Genomic DNA, 24,176 nt, shown 5'->3' with positions numbered 1-24,176 from the left:
CTTACATTAATTCAATATTTATTTGGGGATTTATAAATGCATAATAGACACTAAATCAATATTTATGAGACGGCTAATGAATCTGCCAAGACACAATCAGCATTTTAATGCTACAGTCTGCAGCGAGTCACACACACACGGAGGGAAGCGTGAGTGTAGATGAAGGTGGCAGCAGAGCAGCTTCTCCTGGAGGATCCACACTTCATCCCACGCCACGGGACACGTTTTACCCACCAACCACGGGCCGGTGTCCTGCAGGTTTTACATGTGTGCTTGATCCAACACAGAGATTACCTCCTCAACATGCCCTGAAGTTCTCCAGAGGCCTGGTAATGAACGAATCATCTGATTCAGGTGTGCTGACCCAGGGGGAGATCTAAAACCTGCAGGACACCGGCCCTTGAGGCCTGGAGTTGGATACCCCTGATCTAAGAGATCTCCCCGGGGGAGGGAGGCGGTCTCTCAGGAACCAGCCGATGCTCCGACATTTTTCCCCTAGATGGAGCAGCAGCTGTGAGCCAAGCTCCTTCCATGTTCCTGAGCTCCGTGTGTCCCTCTGCCACGCTGAGCCCTGCTCACGAACATCAGGACGCTGACATCAGTCTGATGGACCGCTCACTCAGAGCTTCACTCAAGCAGGAAGTCCCATCACGTGTGTGAATCACACTCACCGCGCGGTGACACACGCACTGTGCTTTGTGCCTTACACGGCTGACCACACAGCTGACCACACAGCTGATCACACCTGTGCTGTCTCAGATGTTTCCTTTGTTGTGTTTCATTGTGACGCACGTCTCGGTGTATCACTGACTCCTGATCAGTGCTGCTGACACACATCAGGAGACTAAAGTTCCAGGTAACTTTCTGTAAATAACATGTACAGCAGTCTGTTAATGTCGGACAGTCTCGGTCGTTGTGTCCTTGGGCGACACACTCCACCCGTTGCCTACTGGTGGTGGTCAGAGGGCCCGGTGGCGCCAGTGTCACCAGTGTGTGAATGTGTGGATGACTGGATGTGTAAAGCGCTTTTGGGTCATTAGTGACTGAGTAAAGCGCTGTACAAATACAGGCCATTTACCAATGTTCCTTGTTATACATCAAAAGCATAAATCTTGTCATCAGCATCAGTCAGGAAGTTAACGGCCGTTTCATCGGACAAAGCTGTTATTCCAGAGTCACTCTGCTATGTTAGGACACGCCAGGATCCACAGCACGCCTCCAAATCAAGAAACGGCAACAACGCTTCTTTAAGAATCATTTCTCATCAGCTTTGTTCGGCTTTTCAGTCCAAGCGTCATCAGCAAAACAAATAAAAGCAGCTTGCTGTCGCACGCAGTCACCAGCGAGCGCGTTGGCAGACGGATCATCTGGATTCCTGCTGGAATTTAAAAGAAGCCTGGTGTTGTTGTGCAGGAAGCTGAGCATATGCTCGAGTTGGTCTGATCACAGAGGATACAGTAACAGGATTCAGTGACTGATCAGGACCAGAGGCCAGTTTTCCTTCTGTGCATTAAACCAGAACGCTCATCAGGTGGGCGTCTCACTGTTTCAACTTTAAACCCTTATTTTCATGTCAAATTTCATACGCTGTGTACAAATGTGATGCATCAACAAATGACCCACTGGGCTGTCAGTTAATGCCAGTATGAGTCCAGTCCACACACGCTAACGTGCTCCAGAGGACACCAACACCACAAATACTCCAAACATGAAGCTTGACATTAGTCGGGGGGGAGGATCTGTGAACACGGAGGTCTGTGGGGACGCGTCTCAGAGCCGGCCTCAGTCTGTGGAAACGTTAGAATACAAGTTCTCTCTGATTTATTGGAAAAGTGCTGTGACTGAACATCACAGAACTCGTAATGCGACAAAGTCAAATGCAGGAACGCTGCAACAATAACAAAGCTGCTGTCAGAGACAGAAGACGCTGCGCTAATGAGCCGAGAGCGCGTCGTGATGGAAATCCCCAGATTTTCAAAGCCTGAACCAACAGGTCTAAAATTAACCCCCATCTGCCGGCGCGCTCCGGCCGCGGCCGTGTGAAACCTGTCGGTATTTCCTGCGTTTCATCTCCACGCGCGCAGCTCTCTGTCGGCGTAAGCCTGCAGAGGAGCTGAAGTCACAGAGGATGTTGAACCTCGTAGGTGTGAACGATCCCACAGGACACCGAGCTTCTGTTCATCCTCCTCCTCATCTTCCTCCTCGCTCTCATCCGTCTGTGCCGCTTTAGTCTGTCTCTGCCTTTTATCCTTTCTTTGCTGCAGTGGTGGAAGGTTACCAAGTGCATCCATCCAAGTCTGTGCCAGCCTGGGAATCACTTCCAGCTCAGTGTGACGCTGCTCATTTGTGTTCTGTGGTGTTATTGAGCCTGACCAGCACACAGTTAGCGTCACCTCGTTCCTGCTGATCCAAGAAATCAGAGTTATTATTTCTGCACGGCTGCATCCACCTGTTGGAAAGAGTAAGCAGGATGCTTCCTGTGCAACCCAGGAACTGGCCAGATGTTTCATCACATCTGACATCAGAGCGGCACTTCCTGTGTCGATGCGCGTTCTCTGCATTCGACCCACGTCCTGGGAAGAGTGAGCGGTCAGCGTGCAGCAGCTTCAGATGTCACTGTGAGGACACAGACTCACCTGACCGACACCTGCGTCCCTCAAACAGCCTGAAATACACACTGATGTTCAGCAGGAAACAGAAAGCAGGCTGTGCGCTTCACGGTTTAACCTTCTGATCGCACCTTTACTGTCGTTGCTCTAAAATGAAGGAACCTGCTCACTGCCTTTAAATACCAGCCAGTTTCCTGAGTGGCTGTGGGGTCGCCCACCCGGTGCTGTCCTGCAGGATGCTGCAGGGGTGGAGATTATGGGCCGGTATCGGGCTTCAGGCATCACTCTTTTGTATCTACAGTTATTTAAAAAGAGAAGAAGAAGCCTCTTCATGGAGGATTTGTGAAACCACGCACGCTTGACTTCAAACCGCTGCTCGTTGGCGGCGCGTCTTCAGAGAGTACAGCACAAACAGCTGTTATGCTGCTAACGCCGGCTTTATTCAAAGCTCCGTCGCACTGAGCGCCATCTTCACCTTCTCTCTGTTGTTTGCCTCCATATCTGCGCTGCATCGCTCTCGGCTCTCTCCTGTCGTCCTCCCCGTCGCTCTCCCTCCGGCCGCCACATTGCATTGTGAAGGTCAGGCGTCGACTCTGGAGCTCTCCCCGCTCGTCCCTCTCTCTCCATCGGGGCAGATTACATAAGAATTTAATTCTGAGGTGAAACCCACTCATGAGCTCTGCTCCACAGTGACGTGCTGTGTGAACCTATCCACTGAAGAGACAAAAGCACCAGCATTACTCACTGTGTTTCAGTCACAGGCTGCAGATTTTCAGGACCAAACGTGGATTAAGAGCGTCACTCTTTCCTCCAGGCGGAGCAGCAGGAAGAAGCAGATGTTTCCAGATGTTTCAGATGATGCAGTAAAACCAGAGCGCTCCACCGGCGTCAGTCAGCTGCAGTTCGAGGCCTTCAGCAGATACAACAGCACGGCCTCCCGTGTGTTTGCAGGAAACCGGCCTGGTGGTGAGGTCATGTGACTTCCTGACGGTCCTCCAGTCTAAATGACTGCACAGGCGGTTTGCCCCGCCCCTCTGAAACCATCCACTGCGGTGTACGAGCAGCACGAGGTGGTTAGCCTCAGTCTCTGAATGATTCTAACAGGAAACACGTTTTAATGTCAGGAGCACACACGTGTCAGTCAAGCAACCTTAAAAGAAACGAGACATGAACAAGCTGAACTTTCCAGGAACTCCTTGAGAAGCTTCCAGACTGTGACCTTTCTAACCTTCAGCTTAAACGACGATGACGAGCCGCACGCTGCTGATGAAGCCTCGCAGCAGAGCCTCCATCCTGCCTGATGGAGGTGGAGGAGACTCCGGCTGTGTTAGCGTTTGCTATCAGGCGTTTGAGGATGTCATTACAATAATTACTGCTGCAGGAGGACAACGCTAGAAAAGAGCAGGGTCTGCTGTGAAAGCTCGTCTCTGCTCATATTAAACTTAACGTCCATTTCATGTCTTTCCACCGTCTCCTCTTTTCATCCTTTTATAATCCTCACTGTTTCTCTTCCTCCTCACCCCCTCCCTCCTCTCTCACACCTCTCCCTTCCATATTGACACCAGATTCACCCTCTCTCCCTCGTCTCCTGGGCTCCGTCCCGTCCATCCTCCCATCGTTTCCCTCCTCTATATTTGCTGACAGTGGACTTTATTTTCCCCGCTGGCTCGCCTCCGGAGCTTTCGCCCTGCCGGTCGGCCTCTCCCAGGTGCAAAGGGGTCGAGCTGTCACCTTCACACTGCTGCAGCAGCATCCATCTCTCTATCATCCATCTGTCCTTTGTTTCTTTGTGTTGCTCTGTATGCCAAACCGTGTAGGAGACATAAGGAACAGCAGCGTGAGCAAAAAGCACCACCACATATTTACTTTCTGTGGTTAATAAACTGCAAGCTGCACGTTTGATGTTAGTGGCGCTCTAATGTGACCTCTCTGAGGTCATGTGACTCAAGACCTGCAAACTGCACATTTCAACAGTGCAGAGATGACCCAGGTGCACAACATCTTTTTTACAGGACACGATACGTTTTCTTCTTCTCTGTGCCCGTGAGAGTCGAGCACAGGCCACAGGCCGCCTGTTCGATGCTCTTTAGCTCCGTGGGGACGTTTGATTCTGTTTGCAGCTGAAACAAAGATTCGACTGGTGTTTGTGGATTGTCTGCATGTGTTTTCCCTTTAATGAGGACGTTCGTGTACCTGCTGCTGATCACGAAGGCCCCGGGGTTTCGCGGATCCTGCGTCGCATTCAAAAACAAGACGAGAAACAAGTGGAAGAGTAATTTGTTCCCACACAACAGCTGACACGTTCCTAACATGTGCACATCTTTATCTTTGCAGGGGAGAAAAGCCTCGAATTACAGCAGCTTGTCTCGCTGCAGTATTTCGTTCACGTCTCCATCCCTCCACCATCCGTCAGCACCGCCCTGCCTGTCCTGTTTCCTCAGAAATATGTTTCCCCCTCACACGCAGCCTCTTTAAATTACCTCACCATCATTTTAGCGTGACAGCAAGCGAAGCGGCCCCTCCGTCACCTATAACTCCCGCCGCCGGCGTCCACAGGTGAATGCGTGTGGCGTGCTGGGCTCCTCGGGTGGAGGCGGTGGAGTTCTGTTTGTGTTTGACTAGCTTGTGTCTGAGCTCAGTTACAGATCGAGCTCGAGTCTCGGCGAGACAAATGTCAGCAGGTTTATCGGCTTTATTCCGCTTGACATTTAAAGTGAGAGTTTCCAGCGTCTCCTCGGTGCGCTCGCCTCCTGCTGAGGACTGCAGGTTATTGGAGGCGACGTGGGAGAAAGAGTTTACTGTGACCACACGCTGTACTGAATGTGGAGTCAGCGTTTTCTCCTGCAGATCAGCTCTTCATCTGTGCGTGAGGTTTTGCACGAACACACGAGCAAAGGGTGAGGCGTTCGTGTGCACAGTCAGCATCAGCAGCTGGATGCAGTGAGCTGATGATGTTTCACACAGGAGGGTCACAGGGTGATCGGCCAAGATTTGGAGTAAAGACGTGAAGCTGTGATGAGCAGGTTGTGCTTTTGTGAAGGAGCTCGCACATGTTACCACGGTGACCCTCCCAGGCTCCGCCCTGCTCCCTGTCACAGACGCCACAGCTACCCTGATGTAACTTGGAGAGGGTCCATCTGTTTTTGACCATGCTGAGTTTGCAGCAGGAGCTCAGATGAACGCGTCCGTACCGCCTTGCTTCAGTCAATAAGAGGACACAGTGGGTCCAAAACACCTGTGGAAACTTCCACAGTTTCACCTGTGGAAGTGCTCTGACCATTCGAGGGACGGGCCTAGAGCAGGAGGCAACGCTCTGACAGGTACAACAACACGGGGACCTGATGATGAGGACGAGCGGCAAACTTTACTGAAACTTTAACGTCTGCGGAGACGTTTTCCTCGCCTCCCGACTCGCTGTTTTCCAAGGTCGATACCCCCCACTGCTGCTTCTAAATTATCTGATGAATAATGTGTGCTGAAAGCTTCGAGCCGTCGATAAGTCTGTCGGTGACGGTACCACCAAGACGGATTCCTCTTTCTGTTCTTCGGCTGAGCGATGAGCTTGAGGTAATGAGAGAACGGATCAGAGCCGTCACCTGCCAGGAAACTGAACTCTCCACTGTTCTTCTTCCCATCAGCCCCGACTCACGCTCTCCTTCCTGTCTCGAATCATCTCTCATTCAGCGTCTGCTCAGCCAATGAGGTGTGAGATGAGGAGGAGGCGCTCATACGGCCTTGAGCCGTCCCTGGACTTGCTCGTGTTTATTCATCAGTGCGGGTCCATGTTGGGGTCTTTTAATGCAAATGCACATCTGACTGACTGATGACGCCGGAGCAACGCAGCCTCCCAACCACCCAACCAGTCTAAACCGGAGGAGGCGGAGCCTGTGGACGTACGATGAAACCTGAGTATGATGCAGTGCAGGAAGGGCACGGGACTCGACTCTAAATGTAGTTTCTGACGGCCTGTTTTATTTATTTATGTGATAGATTAAGTTCATTTCTTACCTAATTGTTGCTCATATGTGACTTCCTGGAGTGGGAGGAGCTTCTGTCTGCACAGGCGGCAGCTGAAGCTGAAGCGAGCAGGCTGTTGAAGCTGTAAGGGCGTTTCCTCAGTTTAAAGGCTCTTCATCCTGCCTTCAGTGCTCACGTTGACTAATGGGACCTGCTAATAGACAGCGTCGTGTGACGCTGTCCTCGCCTCGCCTCTGTTTCCACGCTTGACAGGCTGATCCTGAAGCAGAGCCACTGCTGGAAGCTGAACCGTGGTTTTCTTTGAGTTCCTCTCTTTGAATAATCCTCCCCTCAAATCTGACCAGAGAGCAGGATGATACCACCACCATCCAGGAGCCAGATTGGCACCAGCTGAAATTGACCTTTTACAGGTTTTACAGCTTTTCCTGTTGATAATGATGTTAAGTTCATGTTTTCTCGTCTCCTTCTTGTATAGCGAGTACAGAGTTGTGTGTATATGTGTTGAGTTCTTTGAATGAGTAAAAATGCTGCCACGCTTACCTCAGCAGCGTTTCTTTAAAATAACAGAGACGTTGAAGCTGCTCTTCTTCCTCTCTGATGCAGATATCTGAGGGATTCTGACAGGAAGTCCAGTTTTACGTGAGGTTGGGTTTGGCCGTATGACGCCCACCATGTAGGATGAAGCTGAGCATCGCATTTACCACAACGGGGTTTTTGTCCATTGTTCGGTCAGCAGTGGAACGAAGCTGACGCTGTCGCCGAAATGTGCGAGAGGCTGCAGGTTTCAGACTCGACTCGATCGAACGCTGAACAAGAAGCGTTTCAGAGGCCGTCTCCTAACAAAGCAGCTGCCTCGTTAGGAGACGGCCTTTGAAACGCTCTGAGAAATAAATCCATGCATTACACAGCCGCCTGTAACTCTGGGCGTCTGAATGAAAAGCTCCTTTTTCCTCTGCTCTCTGTTTCAAAGCTTTGATTAAAACCGAGCCGGCATGCTGACCACCATAGAAAATGTTTACTGAAGTTCTAATTGGAGCTTTGCGCCGGCAAACAGGCTAAAAACAGACGCAGCGTGTCGCCCGGCTCGTCTCCTCGTTTCCTGTCGCTGGATCTGCTGCAGAGCGCCACTTTTCAGAAGGACGGCTTTACGTGCAGGAATCAAACCTCCCCGCTGTCGTCTGAAGGCAGAAATGTGCCGCGTGTCAGCGGCTGAATGAGAGGATTACCATGTCATTATAGTGTTTTGAGTCAGCAACACTCTTCATGATGCCACTGCTAAACAAAATCTCCTTATCCCCTGAAGGCAGAGAAAGCTAATATCCTATATTTAGGTGAGCATTAAGGGCCATTACCAGACAAACAGGATGCTTTACAGGGAACGCTCCGCTCCTGTTGGGTGGGGGCCTTGGTTTTCCTCTTTTATTGCATCAGAGAAAAGGTGGAGGAGGCACCGTCCTTCATATCTGGAAGCCTCGCGGCCCGTCAGCGTGAGAGCAGATGTGAGTGTGAGGCAAACAGAAAGGCTATTTATATCTAACCACCTGCCCACCATCCACCCCAAGCACCTCCCTCTGAGGCCCTCTGCTGTGTCAAACACCCCCATCGCTGTGGTACATTACGTACACAGGTCTAGCACTGAGCTAACAGTGGCCACAGTGCAGTCTAACCTTTAAGGCGTCGCTGTGATGTCCGAGCAGCGGATGGGGAGGGGGAGGTTTGGATTTCTGAAGATTAAAAGGTGTTTTGTCCAACCTTTTGTGTTTGAAAGCGGCTTCGTGTCGTGGAAGCGGTCCGTCGAGCTAAACGGTCCCGCTGAGCTAAACCTCTGGAGCTGTTTTTAAGGTTTTCTGTTGTCCGGTGAACAAAGAGCACTGGCTGCTGCTGACGTGTGGCGTCGGGCTGTTCTACCACATTAACACCACCTTTCCTAAACAGGCTGATATTTCCCAGCTCCTTTAATTCCTCAACTATTTAATGTGCACTCACAGGCATTTCCCAGTGGAGAACAGGAACTGGAACATCTGCTGAGTCGGCACTAACAGCAGCTTCAGATGAAGCCCGCTACAGCAGAAACCGTCTCAAGCCCGACTCATCAGCTTTGGACAGCTGGTCGCGCTTCAGCCAGTCATCGACTCCGTCATTGCTCCGTCTCGGTGTGCACTGCCCCTGTGAGTGCCCGCGCGGTACACGCTGCCTGTGACAGCGCTGCAGATAATCCATGAAACTGTGCTCGCTGAGTGGCTGATGGGTCTGTTACCAGGTGGGTTTATTTCCTGTTATGATGTCACTGGCGGCGAAATTTTGAACCTTACTTTGTGCAGGCGGCACGCTCTCACTCAGGCTGATCACATGACCTGGCACTTCCTGTCTGTCTGCCTCGTTCTGTCCTGTCACCTCTGATCCTCGGCCGCTTTGTGCCGGGCATTCAGACCTCATCTCACACGTCCTCGGGAATATTTGCCAGCGTGTGATTGCCGACGCTCTGACCCTCGCCATCTTCACTCGATGAAGCCGGGCTTTAAAGCCTCGCGCTTTGCTGCACTCGCTGTAAGTCGCCTCGAATGAGTGTCGGCTAAATGCCTCCACAGTGAAATGAGACGGCACTGAAGGCAGCTAATAGAGTTGCGGCTGTGATTAGCCTCCGAGCTGCTGCAGTGAACTGCGGTGGCGGCTCGTACCAGCGGGGTCCCGCTTGGCTCTGCTCTCCGGCTGACATGATAGCACTTCCTGTAGGAAAGATCCTAATTAATTGTTGTCATCATGTGTTTATTTGTGCCTGCGGCTGCTCCTCGTTTCCTGTCTCATCTCACCATCACGTCTCCGTCTGCCCAGTTTACTGTCGCTCACACTGTCGCCTTATATTCCCTCGTTGTTCGTGTCCTTGCTGTTTCCTCCACACTTTCAGCTCCTTTCTTAAACCTTCTGTTCGTCCTGTTCTCCGTCAGATTCTCTCCAGGAGCCGCCATATCAGCTCTACTGGAGCAGCTTTGCATGAGTCACTGTTCAGAATAATCCCCATGTGTCTGACACCAAGTTATTGTCTTTTTTAGCTCCGCCCCCTTCAAGACATTTCACCTTGATTGGTTGCCCTTCCAAACAAACCACTGGAGCAGCAGGTGGGTGGGCTGTGGTGCAGAACCTCCCACGGTGAATCACAGCAGAACCAAAGCGTGGTTCTGACACGCCCCTTCAGCGTGGACGGTTGCCTGTTGTGTGGTTGCACTCTGACAGCCTGCTAAACATCTGTATGCAGTGGTGGGGATGGTTTTTAGCATTTTAAAAGGAATCATTTATCAGGCGGCCGCAGGAGCTCTACAGTGAAATCATCCTTGTTTAAAATGCTTGCTTGAGCGATGGTGTCTGAGCTCCACCCACCACCACAGCAGGCGTCACAGGGGGAATATCGAAACGACCGGAGGAGGTGAAGCGGCTCAGAGACGCTGCTCACCTCTGTGTACGATTTAGTTGGAGATGCTGAAACAAAGAAAGCCAGCCCGTTGTTTTATTATTAACTAATGTGACCGTCAGTCACACTGAGCTGTGACAGCACAGCGCTGTCTGTGAACTACGACAAACCAGGGTCAGAATGGGAGTCCAGCTGCTCGTGTGTTTCTGGCTCATCCTTGTACAGGATATAAACTGCTCAGAAATGGTGCTGAAGCTGAAGGTGGTCGTGGCTGAAGCTCCTGCGACCAATCCTTTAGTGGCCGGCATGTGCAGATCTTCCCAGCCAATAGAATAAGAAGAAAACACATATACAAACAGAACAGAAACTTTTACAGAAATAAATATTTATATCATGGACGATAGTTAGAAAAACAGAGTACTGTACAGTTATTAATATTATATAATATTATTAATATTAATATTTTATATTGCTGATAAAAATGGCAAACCCAGGTTGTAGTGTGCAGACAAAGCAGGGTACTGGAAGGAGTTAGGAATATTTATAAAAAGTACAGATTGTGTATTTTACCTGTGCATTAAAAAGTGACTCACTTTGACTGTGAGTCACGCAGAGCTGAACATGATTTACTGAGATATAGAAATGAATGTACTGTTGATTACACTGCGGTGGCCCATCATGGCAGCGGTGAAAGGATTTAGGACAGGACCTCCTCAGAACGAGGTCGACATCAGAACGAGGGCATGTGTTTAAAACGTTGTCAGGTTTGATATTTAACATCGGGTTCAGTCTCAGTGTTTCTGGGTCGAGTCTGTAGATGTTTGGCCTGTGAGCAGCTCGGACGGTGCTGATGGTGCTGATGGTGCTGGGGAGACAGAACTGAACTCATCAACACAGAGTGTGTGTGTGTGTGTGTGTGTGTGTGTGTGTGTGTGTGTGTGTGTGTGTTTCCTCCGACTCTGTTTCCTCTGACTCTGTTTCCTCCGACTCTGTTTCCTCTGACTCTGTTTCCTCTGACACTGTTTCCTCTGACTCTGTTTCCTCCGACTCTGTTTCCTCCGACTCTGTTTCCTCTGACTCTGTTTCCTCTGACACTGTTTCCTCTGACTCTGTTTCCTCCGACTCTGTTTCCTCTGACTCTGTTTCCTCTGACTGTTTCCTCCGACTCTGTTTCCTCTGACTCTGTTTCCTCTGACTTTGTTTCCTCCGACTCTGTTTCCTCTGACTCTGTTTCCTCTGACTCTGTTTCCTCTGACTCTGTTTCCTCTTTTCCTCTGACTCTGTTTCCTCCGAATCTGTTTCCTCTGACACTGTTTCCTCCGACTCTGTTTCCTCTGACACTGTTTCCTCCGACTCTGTTTCCTCTTTTCCTCTGACTCTGTTTCCTCCGACTCTGTTTCCTCTGACTCTGTTTCCTCCGACTCTGTTTCCTCTTTTCCTCTGACTCTGTTTCCTCCGACTCTGTTTCCTCTTTTCCTCTGACTATGTTTCCTCCGACTCTGTTTCCTCTGACTCTGTTTCCTCCGACTCTGTTTCCTCTTTTCCTCTGACTCTGTTTCCTCCGACTCTGTTTCCTCTTTTCCTCTGACTCTGTTTCCTCCGAATCTGTTTCCTCTGACACTGTTTCCTCCGACTCTGTTTCCTCTGACACTGTTTCCTCCGACTCTGTTTCCTCCGACTCTGTTTCCTCTGACACTGTTTCCTCTGACTGTTTCCTCTGACACTGTTTCCTCCGACTCTGTTTCCTCTGACACTGTTTCCTCTGACTGTTTCCTCTGACACTGTTTCCTCTGACACTGTTTCCTCTGACTGTTTCCTCTGACTCTGTTTCCTCCGACTCTGTTTCCTCCGACTCTGTTTCCTCCGACTCTGTTTCTTCTGACACTGTTTCCTCTGACTCTGTTTCCTCTGACACTGTTTCCTCTGACTGTTTCCTCTGACTCTGTTTCCTCTGACACTGTTTCCTCTGACTGTTTCCTCTGACTCTGTTTCCTCCGACTCTGTTTCCTCCGACTCTGTTTCCTCCGACTCTGTTTCCTCTGACACTGTTTCCTCTGACTATTTCCTCTGACTCTGTTTCTTCTGACTCTGTTTCCTCTGACACTGTTTCCTCCGACTCTGTTTCCTCTGACACTGTTTCCTCTGACTGTTTCCTCTGACACTGTTTCCTCTGACTCTGTTTCCTCCGACTCTGTTTCCTCCGACTCTGTTTCCTCCGACTCTGTTTCCTCCGACTCTGTTTCTTCTGACACTGTTTCCTCTGACACTGTTTCCTCTGACTGTTTCCTCCGACTCTGTTTTCTCTGACTCTGTTTCCTCTGACTCTGTTTCCTCTGACTGTTTCCTCCGACTCTGTTTCCTCCGACTCTGTTTCTTCTGACTCTGTTTCCTCTGACACTGTTTCCTCTGACTGTTTCCTCCGACTCTGTTTTCTCTGACTCTGTTTCCTCCGACTCTGTTTCCTCTGACACTCTTTCCTCTGACTGTTTCCTCTGACTCTGTTTCCTCTGACTGTTTCCTCCGACTCTGTTTCCTCTGACTCTGTTTCCTCTGACTGTTTCCTCCGACTCTGTTTCCTCCGACTCTGTTTCTTCTGACTCTGTTTCCTCTGACACTGTTTCCTCTGACTGTTTCCTCCGACTCTGTTTTCTCTGACTCTGTTTCCTCCGACTCTGTTTCCTCTGACACTCTTTCCTCTGACTGTTTCCTCTGACTCTGTTTCCTCCGACTCTGTTTCCTCCGACTCTGTTTCCTCCGACTCTGTTTCCTCCGACTCTGTTTCCTCCTACTCTGTTTCTTCTGACACTGTTTCCTCTGACTATTTCCTCTGACTCTGTTTCCTCTGACACTGTTTCCTCTGACTGTTTCCTCTGACACTGTTTCCTCTGACTGTTTCCTCCGACTCTGTTTCCTTTGACTCTGTTTCCTCTGATTATTTCTAAACTGCTGCCTCCCCGTTGAAGAGCAGCGTCCTCGGGGCCGTACAGCAGTGCAGGGGGCTGTAACTGTGTCAGTGTGGATGTGCTGTGCAACCGTCACATGCAGGATTTCCTGCTGAAGTCTGTGCTGCTGAACGTGTGAAACGTGTGAACTGAGTTGTTGGATCTCACCTGTCCTCCTGTCCTGCAGGTGGCGGTACAGGCAGCCAGCAGACCATTCTCCATGAGGAGCGGTGGAAGATGCCGGCTCTGCCAGCACTGCTGCTGTCGATTTACACCGTCGCCTCGCTGCTGACCATGGCGCCGCTCTCCTTCAGCCAGGCCAACACCCTCTCTGCCGTCCGCATGGGTGAGTGACGTCACGCGTGTTTGAATCCCACTTGCTCCGTCTCGGTGTGCACTGACCCCGACACTCCCACAGACAGATCCGTAAAAGTCTGCACTCACACATCCACCCGGCCTGAGTCTGAGTGTGCTGTACGTACAGCTGTATACAGGCCAGCATGTCACTGATTTATCACCTTATTTCATCCATAATGTATCTCAGCATCTTCACACACATGAGTATGAATGTGCTGTGTGTGTCTGTGCCATGTTGCTACTGTCACTGCTGTCTGTCCTGTTAAGCACAGAGAAAAGAAGTTCCTTGCATGTGCACTTCCATACGTGCTCAGCACAGCTGATTCTGATCCATGTGGAGCTCAAAGCTGCTCTAACAGGACCGTCAGGCTCTGCTTTCACCTGCTGACAGGTGAAAGCAGAGGTTCCTCTCTGCTGTCCACCAAACAGGAGCTTTCGTCCAAACACTAAAAGTTTTTGCACCGTCGAGTCGAGCGGGACGTCAAGTGAGAGGACGTGCATGGGATTGGCTCTTAGTTAAAGTGAGCTCGCTGCACCTTCACTGTTCAGCCTGGTTCATTTACAGAACTCCACCCACTCCACACCATCAACGCTGGGTTTCATGACGGTCGGTCACATTTGGATTTCAGTTATGAAAACAAGATCGTGAACTTTCGCTGCACTCACTTCTTATCGGTGTTTATTGCTGGATGTGATGTGCACCTTTCTTTTGCAGGCTCACGCTCACTGATCTCGAGCCACAAACAGAGCGAGATGTAAACGCTGCGACAGGTTTAACCTCGCATTTCAGTGACTCGGTAATTTTTGCGTGTTTAAGAAGCTGTAAATGGGAAACACTGCAGCTGCAGTCTGCTCAGAGAGAAATACTGGCAGACTGCAGGGAGCCAGTGTGTGACACATGAGTGACAGAAATGAAGCAGCGGTATTTTCTGTGGGAACGAAACTCGAGCACGTGCATTGTGTTCGTTCTTTCCACAGAACGCGGTGAAGGATGAGCAGCATCTCCTCCGTGTGAGCGCTCCTCTGCTCTCGTTTCTCCTCTCGCCTCCCACCGCCGTCTGTTTGCCATCTTGATTCCTCTCGCACGATCCCTTTGCTGTGTTTGTCTTGTTACGAGCCCCTCGAGGCCTCCCTTTGTTCCCGCTCGCTCTGCGCATCTCCTCGTGTCCGTCCTGGGTTTCTTCATTTGTAAGGGAGAACTAAACCGAGAGGAAACTGGATCGGGGAGCGTCTCCGTGATCCACGGCGAGGCCCGGGCACCGCTCTGCTGTCAGCACCCCTCGCTGCTCGTCCCGCGGAGGAAGATTAACTCGAGTAACAGCAGAGACTTAAAGCTGCAAGTGCGAGTTCAGCCGATAAGGATTTTCTCCCTGCTCATCTCTCACCCTCGAGTTCAAATCCCTGCTCCTTTTTTATCTCGCGGGGCTTCAACAAAACCAGCAGATGCCTAAACCGAGGTTACCATGGCAACCAATGGTTCACCTTTCACTGTGTCACTGTTAATACCAGCTGACTGATGCGCACACACACTTATATCTGACACACACAAAAGGAAGCTCTCGTTTCCTTCTGGCCTGGAGTTCAGTAAAAGCAGCAAAAGCCTTGACCTTTGACCTGCAGATGCAGGTGTGGAGCCTCATTGGTCGCTCTCTGGCTCCCAGACCACAGCTGAGCCTCGGCAGCCTGTCCTACATGACTACCTCACAGCGTGGATCGATACCGTGTCTTCAGGCTCGCCGTGTGCACACGAGTTTCAGAAAAGAGGTAAAGTTGCTGTTTTTCTCAGCACAGTTTTGTACTGATCAGCTGCCTTTGAGCAAAGCATTTCTCTGACCACTGCTTTTTAACTGGTAGCAAGAAAAGCCTGCGTACTGACAGAGCATCACACGGTTTGTTTCTGACCATCTCAGGTGAGTGAATGTTTCCTTTCTGCTGCACTTCTCTCTTCAGCTGCTGGAAAATCTCATTCAGTTCCACTCCAACACTCCACTCTGTAACCAGATTTTCAGGGCTCCTGATTCTGTGGTCGGGAAATGAAAAGGACCGCAGGAAAGTGTTTTGGTAATCCAAAGACTGAGCTCATGATGGCAAACCGTCAGCAGTCAAACGCATGCTCGGTTTGTCCTGCGACAGATGCTGGAGGCTGAAACATCAGCTGCGATGCTGAGAATCAGGCTGGGAACAGATCTGCGTCCTCTTACTCTGCACAGACGCACGCCGCTGTCAGGGACACGAGGAAAGGTTCACCATGGGAGAGACATAAAAACACGCCGTGTGTTTCCAAAAAATGAATGAGCTCACCTGAGGAGGAGGATGGGAGTGAAGAAGAGTCTGTACACGTCACGGGACTCCGGATTTGTTTGGGATATTTCCTCGAACACATAAAAACAAAGTCTCCAAAGTTTCTATGTAGAGAGGGGGAAACCACTGTTTTACGATACTTTCATTTTAAAGAAAACTCCAGAAATAAAGGTTTTAAATGTGTTTGCTGTCCTGCAGCCACAGAGTACAGTCACAATACTGTGCTTCAGTGATTGATGTGATTATTTTCATGGTTTTGTGTTTTTATTGTCTGTGAGCAGCTGTTTCCTGACCTGAACACCACCCTGAGCACGAGGACGCTCTTCTAACACACGAAGGACATTTGCATCTGAGGGAAACGAGTTCATCTTTGATCTGTGCAAACAAACCTCAGTGAAAGTAATTACGAGCGCCGCGTTCCACAAACAGCAATCGCACCGCATGACTCTGCTCCGATTATCAATCAGATACGAGCCGATTCGTCGTCACGCAGAGAGACGACCCAGATGAGACGGAGACTGCGTCGGTAATTAGAGGAACTCTGACTTCGTGCTGCAGGTCTCCGACCGAGTCGCCACGGCAGCTCACGGGTCAATAAAGATCAGAGGAGAGGCGTCAACGTTATCACTGCAGTCAGAGAGCTGTTGGTTCAGATAGCAGCGCTTCACTGTAGATAAAGATGAAGCATCGACGGGCATCTGAAACACAGCCAGTTATTATGGCAAATAAAAGCGTGTTTAGTACCGTGGAAACGATCTCGCTGTTTGCTGGAGCGCTACAGCTCCACACGGTTGCTTTACATTAGCACCGTCTCATCGAGGATGTCCACCATCGTCCTCGGCTGTGTGACGGCTCCTTTTGTCTCACCTTAAGCATTTCAGCTTCTACAACTTGTTGTTTTAGTCAGCTGTTAGCATGCTCAAACTTCAGGTAATGTTAGCTGCTTTGGTTAGCGCGCCGTATCACGCAGACACAGAGTACCTGCTCATTGGTGCTCAGCAACATCCAATCATCTCGACTTTCACTCAACAAAACCAGAGTGCACGCTCTGTTAGTACAGTGACCTCACAGCGGTCACATGATGTCGTTACAAACTCTCCAACAGCCCAAACACGGCCCAGACGTCCAGCTCAGCTAGCAGATAGCTAGCAGCTCCAGCCGCCTCCCAGTCAAAGAGGCCACGCCCCTAATAATGCAAAACTATAAGCGCTGATGAAATGTACATTGGTGCTGTCCTCTAGTGGACATTGGTGGGACTGCAGCTTGTGGTGGGTTTCAGCATCCGCAGCTGTTCCTGGTGCGGAAGGACGACTTACAGCGTTTCATATTTAAACGAGCACGGAGATAAATCTAAGTGACATCATCATGCAGATACTTCCTCCTCTCGCAGGATTGAGATCCGAGCGGGAAGCATAAATATTGCAGTGAAGGATTTTAACAATTCAGCAGCATCAGTGTCCTTCTGCTAAAGATTGCCATGAATTATTTCAGCCTGTGCTATCAGTCTTTCTGAAGCAATCATTAGCTTATGCTCATCATTAAATATCTGGAAACTACAGCGGCGCCGGTGTAAAAGGTAGTTTGTCACTGCAGATTTATTTTTGAAAAATGAACTCAAAGTACATTTTTCACACTTTGGGCAGCTCTTATTTCTTCACTTAAGGTGTCACTTTTTATTTAAAAGGCAAATGTCTCACTTTGAAGGGGAATCCAAGCTGAATATAAATGTTGTACCTTCAGCCAAAGACATGTCCGTCAGGTCTGTCTGACGTCCACACCTGGACAACATCCTGCTGACCTGGACAGCAGCGCGTGGACGTTCTTCCACAGAGAGCACAAACAGCTGAACTGTGCAGGAAAATGTGTGCTTTAAAAAACAGCTGCATCGATGCCTGGTTTGTAAGTTTGCTCACGTCCAAAGAAACAAACAGCTGTGAATTTCCTTTTAATGAAGAGACTGAATATTCACCAAGAATCCACAGACATTACACGAGAGTTATGAACTGATTTGCATGTGTGAATTACATTTCATTACAGAAACAGGAAGTCTCTGAAACCACGGGAGTCTCTCTCCTCTTTAGTCTTTATCAGAGCAGCTGTTTCCATATATTCCCAGGCCTCCGTGCCTTTGTTTGATTTTCCTGTTTGGCCTTTGTGTTTCACTTTCTTGTCTTGCACTCGACGCAGTCTGTAAAATCCACAAACAGGACTGAAACGTAAAACCTTCACAGTTTATGTCACAGAAGCCTTCAGACCAGAAGGTGGTGTAGACTCTTCGGACCTGCGGGGTGAAGGGTCAGGCTTTCCTGCAGCTTGCATGAAGCTACTGTGAATCACAGCACTGGGAACGTGAGCATTTTGGATGCCGTAGAGTACTTTTCCCATGTCTGAGGCACATTTACACTCCCCTCCACATGAACACGAGTCTGTCAAACAAATTGATCTAAATCTGTCCAGGACCTGTCGGACTGTAATCACTGATAATCACCCTGCAGCCAAATCACCAGGTTTTTGAAAATCGATGGAGCCTGAGAGACAGAAATAACAGACGTCAGCTCGAACTCTTTGTTTGGCTCTGACAAGATCTTTTCTCCGGGGCTATTTTTCCCGCCACATCACAGCTCACTAAAGAAACCAAATTTTAAGCCACCAGGGTGGGAAAAGAATCGATATGTCGGTAGAAACACAAACCCACTCGGTGTATATTGAATAACGTGAGCGTCTTGTTTGCCACCAGAGGATCGCAGCAGTGCTGTGATCGGTTGTGTTGATTCTTCCTTCTGCCTTGTCTCGTCTGTCGACCTACCGCGGCCCCCGGAGTCCACGCTTCCGCACTCATATCAAATAATGTCAACTACACGGAGCTCAGAGGTGGGAAGTGACAAGAAAACCTATTTGTCAATTTTTAGTGAAGGTACACCACCTCCGGGGCTGAATAAGATCAGTCTGCAGAGCTCTTTTTGCCTCAATAAAAGGACTTTTACCGTCACGTCTCAGGTTAGACGAAACGCACAGCGTGGCGGCCTCGTTTCATAAATACAGGATGACGCCTGTGTACCGGCGGGCAGCAAGACGGGAGCGAAGGCGTTCCCGCACCGCCGGGGTAACGAGTGCAGTTGAAACAGCATAATTTGCTATTAAATCTGAGTGCGGCTCGGAGGTGGTGAACGAGGCTGTCAGGAAGTAATTCACAGAAAACACAGACGGGGAGCACAGAGAATACGTTCATCCCAAACGAACAAACGAGCACGTTACCCTGCATACACAACGCAGCACAGTGCTGACTGGTTCCTTCCATTCATTTCACTCTGAAAACGTGCGGAAAACAATCATTTTGAGCTCAAATACTCTTTGACCTTTAACCTGGACCTGGCTGGAGTCGGCTTTGTTTTAGCCACATGCTAAACAGATAAATTCCCAGAAAGCACGTTTCAGTTCAGAGAAATGTTTTTCTGTGTCAAGCTGTGAGTGTAAAACGGTTATAAAAGGAGGCTGAGCACCGAGGCCGGGCTGTAACCCTGGACTTGGACCTCATTAGTCACACTACCAGCTCCAGGAATGCTAATGTCAGCCTGTTGCTTCCATACTCGGATTAGGAATTTCCCTGATTACCTCCAATGGCAACAACAGGTCAGAAGTTATTGAACTCTTGGGCTTTTAGAAACACTCTGCTGTCTCTGCAGCTGACTTCTGATGCTCGACCTCGCCGAGGCCCGCGGGGTGAGCGGTGAGCGAGAGCAGCCTGTGTAATCAGGCTCATCCTCTGAACAGCGCCGCGCTCTGCTCTGCTACTCACAATATACAGGCACTTATCACACAATCACATGGCCCCAGTTTTACTTCTCTAATGCAATAAATGTTAAGAATAAGTGCCGTGGTGATGATTTTGGTCTCACTGTTATGAAGTCTTATCTCTTGGTGATGAGGAGATGTGCCATAAAGTCAGAATCACCAGACGATAAGTTCTGGCTATGAGACGGTGAGCTGTGATTATCAGACAGTAAATCATAAGAATAATCTACAGAGTCGGGATTACAAGGTGATAAATCCTAATTAGAGATAATCGGTTGTAATCATGAGATGACAGTGACTCTGTGAGCGAGCAGATGTAAGAGCTCACGCTGAGGAGAAAGTGTGTGAATGTGAGTGAACCGCTCCCTCGCCTGCTTTAATCTTAATGACAATAATGATTCTGCTCATCTGCCTCACTGTGTGGGGAACCGCCAACGAGCCGAGAGCCGGACACGGCGACCGACGCTCGGAGCGCCTCGCACCCGGAGACACCCGGAGACACCCGGAGACACCCGGAGACACGGAACTGACTGCGCACCACACACAGTGTGTGTGTGTGTGTGTGTGTGGGGGGGGGGGCACATACTGGGCAAACTCAGTGTCCGAGTGCTGCTGATGAAGAAGACGTGTCATCTTCATCTTCCCTCCCTCCAGCCCTCCGAGCTCAGCTCAGGCAGATCACCTGTCCAGCTAATGAGTGTGCGGTGAAGGCTGGACTTCCTGCCTGCTGCGCTGATCCGGAGTCTTCGACGCTGCGCTCACCTGCTCGCCTCATTGAAGCAGAACAGGTTATGTGCAACACGCCCCTGCAGGTGGGAGGAGGATGGCTGTTCCCATCAGAAGACGCTGCAGGTATCTTCGTCTTTAGATTTTCAGCTTCACGGTGTCGCCTCTAAGGCTCTAAGAAGATCGCACCGGTCAGCACGAACCATGTGGCTCTCTTCGTGTTCCCCGATAAATCGCCTCGAGAGCTGTTAATTATTTACGAAACACAAATCAAATCCAGGACAGGCTTCCTGCTCGTTACGGAGCCTCAGCAGCACTTTGATTTTTAATCTCTTCGTGTGGAACGGTGGATCACACTGCCATGAACCTCCTCGTCATCATCCCCCCGCACATGCTCAGACCATCTCAGCCCCTCTGAGCTGTCCCTTTGATGGACTCGGTCCTTGTTATCCTGAAACGGTGTTTAACCTGGAGAACACCGCCGTGTCGTGTGGTTTTCCCATCAGGCCTCAGCATCAGCGGTCTGCACCTCGGCGGCTCGTTCGCCCTCTGGACATACAGTAAATGAGCGGATCACGGTGTCAACATTCCCATCTGTTTATGTGCACATCCTGCCCGCTCTCCTAACGCACGCCTGCTCAGGAGTCAGGTGGGAGGGCGCAGCAGGAATAAACGTGGCAGGTGTCACCGCACACAGCCGGCGGCTGGGCTGTAGCAGGAAATAGAAACTATGGTTTTCTTCACTGCAGCTCCTGTCAGTGCTGCAGCTTCCCTCGACTTCCTGTTGACAGGGACACGGATCAAATCTATTTTTTTCTGCATCGTCATGCGGTTGACGATGGGATGGTGCCGGTTATACCGAGGAGAAGGCAGCTGGGATCTGAGCGACGGCACACTCGATCACCTGGTGTCTTCAGGTGAAGAGAGGGTGGCTCTGCACAGAAGAGATGGAGGTGACAGCAGTCTGCTCTCAGGCTGTGTGACGTAGTCTGAGCCGCTGGAGAGACCAAGCAAGATCTGTGGACTCTTTACAAAATGTTGGCTCATCTGTATCGGTCAGCCTGTGGAAGCCAGACACTGGTGTTTGCATCTGTATGGCGGGTAAAAAAAAGATGGCGGCACGCACAGCAGCTCGTGGCTCTCTCTCTTTTCTTGCTTCGTTGTGCTAACTGGACTCTGGTCTTCATTTAGAACTTCCCATAACAGATGACTTTAGCCACACTCACAGCATGGCTGCCATCTAACCGCTGGGATGAAACCCGTGGAACCAGCTTCCAGTTTGGATTCAGGAGACAGACACTATCTCTACTTTCAAGATCAGGCTTCAAACTCTCCTTTTTGCTAAAGCATATAGTTAGGGCTGGACCAGGTGACCCTGAATCCTCCCTTAGTTATGCTGCAATAGATGTAGGCTGCCGGGGATTCCCATGATGCACTGGGGGTTTCTTCTTCACTCACTATGTATTAACAGACCTCTCTGCATTGAATCATATCTGTTATTAACCTCTGTCTCTCTTCCACAGCATGTCTTTATCCTGTCTTCCTTCTCTCACCCCAACTGGTCGCAGCAGATGGCCCCGCCCCTCCCTGAGCCTGGTTCTGCCAGAGGTTTCTTCCTGTTAAAAGGGAGTTCTTCCTTCCCACTGTTGCCAAAGTGCTCATAGGGGGTCATATGATTGTTGGGTTTTCTCTGTATCTATTATTGTAGGGTCTACCTTACAATACTGTTGTTGTGATTTGGAGCTGTATAAATAAAACTGAATTGAATGATGCTGTGGACGGAGGAGGCAGGGAGGCTGCAGAGGGGATTGGATTACACTCACTCAGGCCTCCCTCACCTGCGCAGGACCCCCGACTCAGAACTGGAGTTATTACCTGCTGGACGTCACTGTGCTGTGACTGCTGTGTCATGATAATAACTGAGACCGCCATCTGCAAATTCCCTCATAGTTTAAACTTTAAACAGAATAAGTAAAGCTAATGTCTATGAGGGCTGATGTCAATAAAGAGCAGAAGCATTGCTGTAAACATGTTTATCGCTGCTGTACAATATTAACACAGGGGTCTGCGGGGGCCGACTCACTATTGCCTCTGCTGGACGTGAGAGGAACTGCAGTTTTGCTGCTTGGTTAGCATGACTGAAGCTGACATCAGCACTTAAAGACCACTGCAGAGTTAACCAGCTCAGACTCTGAGCCTCTGAGCTCTGACGTGGACTGAAGCGCAGCGTGCATGTCCAAGAATGAAGAGGACGTTTGTTTATCTACAGAGCAGCGACCTGATAACCTCACTGTCAGGTTAGAAAGCGTTCATGAGGAGAACAGAGTGTGACATCTAAACCCAGTGATCATTTATTTCCTCTCTTTCTTTACAGAGAACTCGGCAACAATTCTGCATGCAGACGACCAAATCTGAAAATTGCAACAGCAGATACGTTCCAAAGGAAATCTAATTGGATTATTCTTTTCTATTAGCATTTGGAGAAAACATTGCTCATTAATATCCTGTTGCCAGTGTGCTGATGCTGAATCTGTCGTGTTCCCCTTTTACCAAAATATCCTAGCCCGCTGCACCGTCTCCTCTCCAATCATTTCCCGCACCGTGTAAATGTTTTCCTCATAATCAGCAGTTTTATGAAAGCCTCTGAGCCCCACCATCCACCCCGGGCACCTTTTGCACTCAGACACAGTTCCTACATGTGAGGCTTCATTCTCTGAGTCCTAAGCTGTTCCTCTGAGCACAACCAGGACAGTTTATGGGCAGCGACGTCAGCAGAGCAGTGGCTTCAGAGCTAATGGTGCAGCTAGAGACAGTCAACAATGGGACCCAGTGTGTAATCCAGAGAGACTGAAATAGAAGCTGTTGAGAGATTTGACTGGTGGTACTTGTATCATTGACATACAGGCTTCCCCCTGAACAGCCGAGTATAGTCCTGACTGTCAGAATGTAAGCTCATATTTGGTGCTGTAGTTGTCCTCCCGCGTCAGAAAAGAAAAAACCTTCCAGCTCGCATCAAAAACTGGCCGAGGAGACCTCAGGCTGAATGTTAGAGGAGAGAGAGGAATGAAGATGAAGTGGCAGAGAGTGTCCTCAGAGGGGGGAGGCTGAAGGAGAAGGGAACGGAGGTGATGAGGAGGGCTTGGCTCGGGTTGGGTGTTTTAGAGAAATGTTTGGATTTTGTAAAAAGGAAACATTTGTGATGAACACTCTCTTTAAGAAGAGGGAGGAGCAGGGTGGAGGTGATGGATGAGGAAGGTGCGCGCAGGTAGGCCACATATTATGCAGAAGGTGGAATCTGAAAAATAGGAGGCTGTGAGGTGGTGTCGTGGTAGTCTGCAGGATGACGTTAGACATCACGAAGAGGAAGTAAGTGAAGGCGAGGAGGAAATGTTGGAAGATGAAGCATGTTGCTCAGAGTTCAGGGAGAAGATGAGTTGGGCTGTGGGAGGCAGGAAGAGCTAAGGCATGACTGGAAGTCCAGCTCAGACCACCAAGAAGGTGTTTGATGTATCCTCTGTCAATCAGGGGGACAGCTCAGAATCAGAGCGGCTGAGATGGTCTGAGCATGTGCGGAGGAGGAGGGGTGGATATGATGGAGCTGCTAGACAGGAGGAGACGAGAAGACCTCAGAGGAGGTTGATGGATGTAGTGAAGGAGGACATGCAGAGGGTGGGGTGACAGAGGAGGATGCTGGGATAGGAGGAGGCAGGTGATCTGCTTTGGTGAGCTGAAAGAACAAGAACAAGTTAATCAGCCATTGATTTCAAATTACAATTAATTTTTTTTTTTCTTTTTTTTTTTTTTTTCTCTTTTCTAAATGACATCAGAAACAGCAGTATGCGACATCACGTGATGGCAGAGCTTCAGTTCATCCTTTGTCTTTTTTTTTTTTTTTTTTATAAATAGGACAGGGGGAATGAATGAGAGAAAGAAAGAAAACCAAAGGGGAGAAGAGACGGTGAGAAGGGGGGGGAAGAGAGAGAGAAAAAAAAAAGAACTCCTGGGTCACCTGTATGGAGAAAAAAAACAAACAAACAAAAAACAAACAAACAGAGGAGACAGCAA

At 49.6% G+C, this 24,176-nt stretch overlaps 1 protein-coding gene across 1 annotated transcript in view; it reads left to right on the top strand.

Annotated features, from left to right (window-relative positions):
* LOC146643012 (glutamate receptor ionotropic, kainate 5-like) overlaps positions 1-24,176 on the top strand; it is a 220,118-nt gene that overhangs the window by 131,086 nt on the left and 64,856 nt on the right. The window contains exon 3 of the mRNA XM_085395464.1: positions 13,123-13,281. Coding sequence (XP_085251590.1) covers positions 13,173-13,281 — 109 coding nt within the window. The 5' untranslated portion in view covers positions 13,123-13,172. The remainder of the gene's footprint in view (positions 1-13,122; positions 13,282-24,176) is intronic.

The sequence above is a fragment of the Rhamphochromis longiceps genome, linkage group LG22, assembly GCF_057381845.1.
Source record: "Rhamphochromis longiceps isolate RC_006_pf linkage group LG22, R_longiceps_female_GT1.1, whole genome shotgun sequence".
Classification (NCBI taxonomy): domain Eukaryota; kingdom Metazoa; phylum Chordata; class Actinopteri; order Cichliformes; family Cichlidae; genus Rhamphochromis; species Rhamphochromis longiceps.
This window is presented reverse-complemented; position numbering and strand designations above follow the sequence as displayed.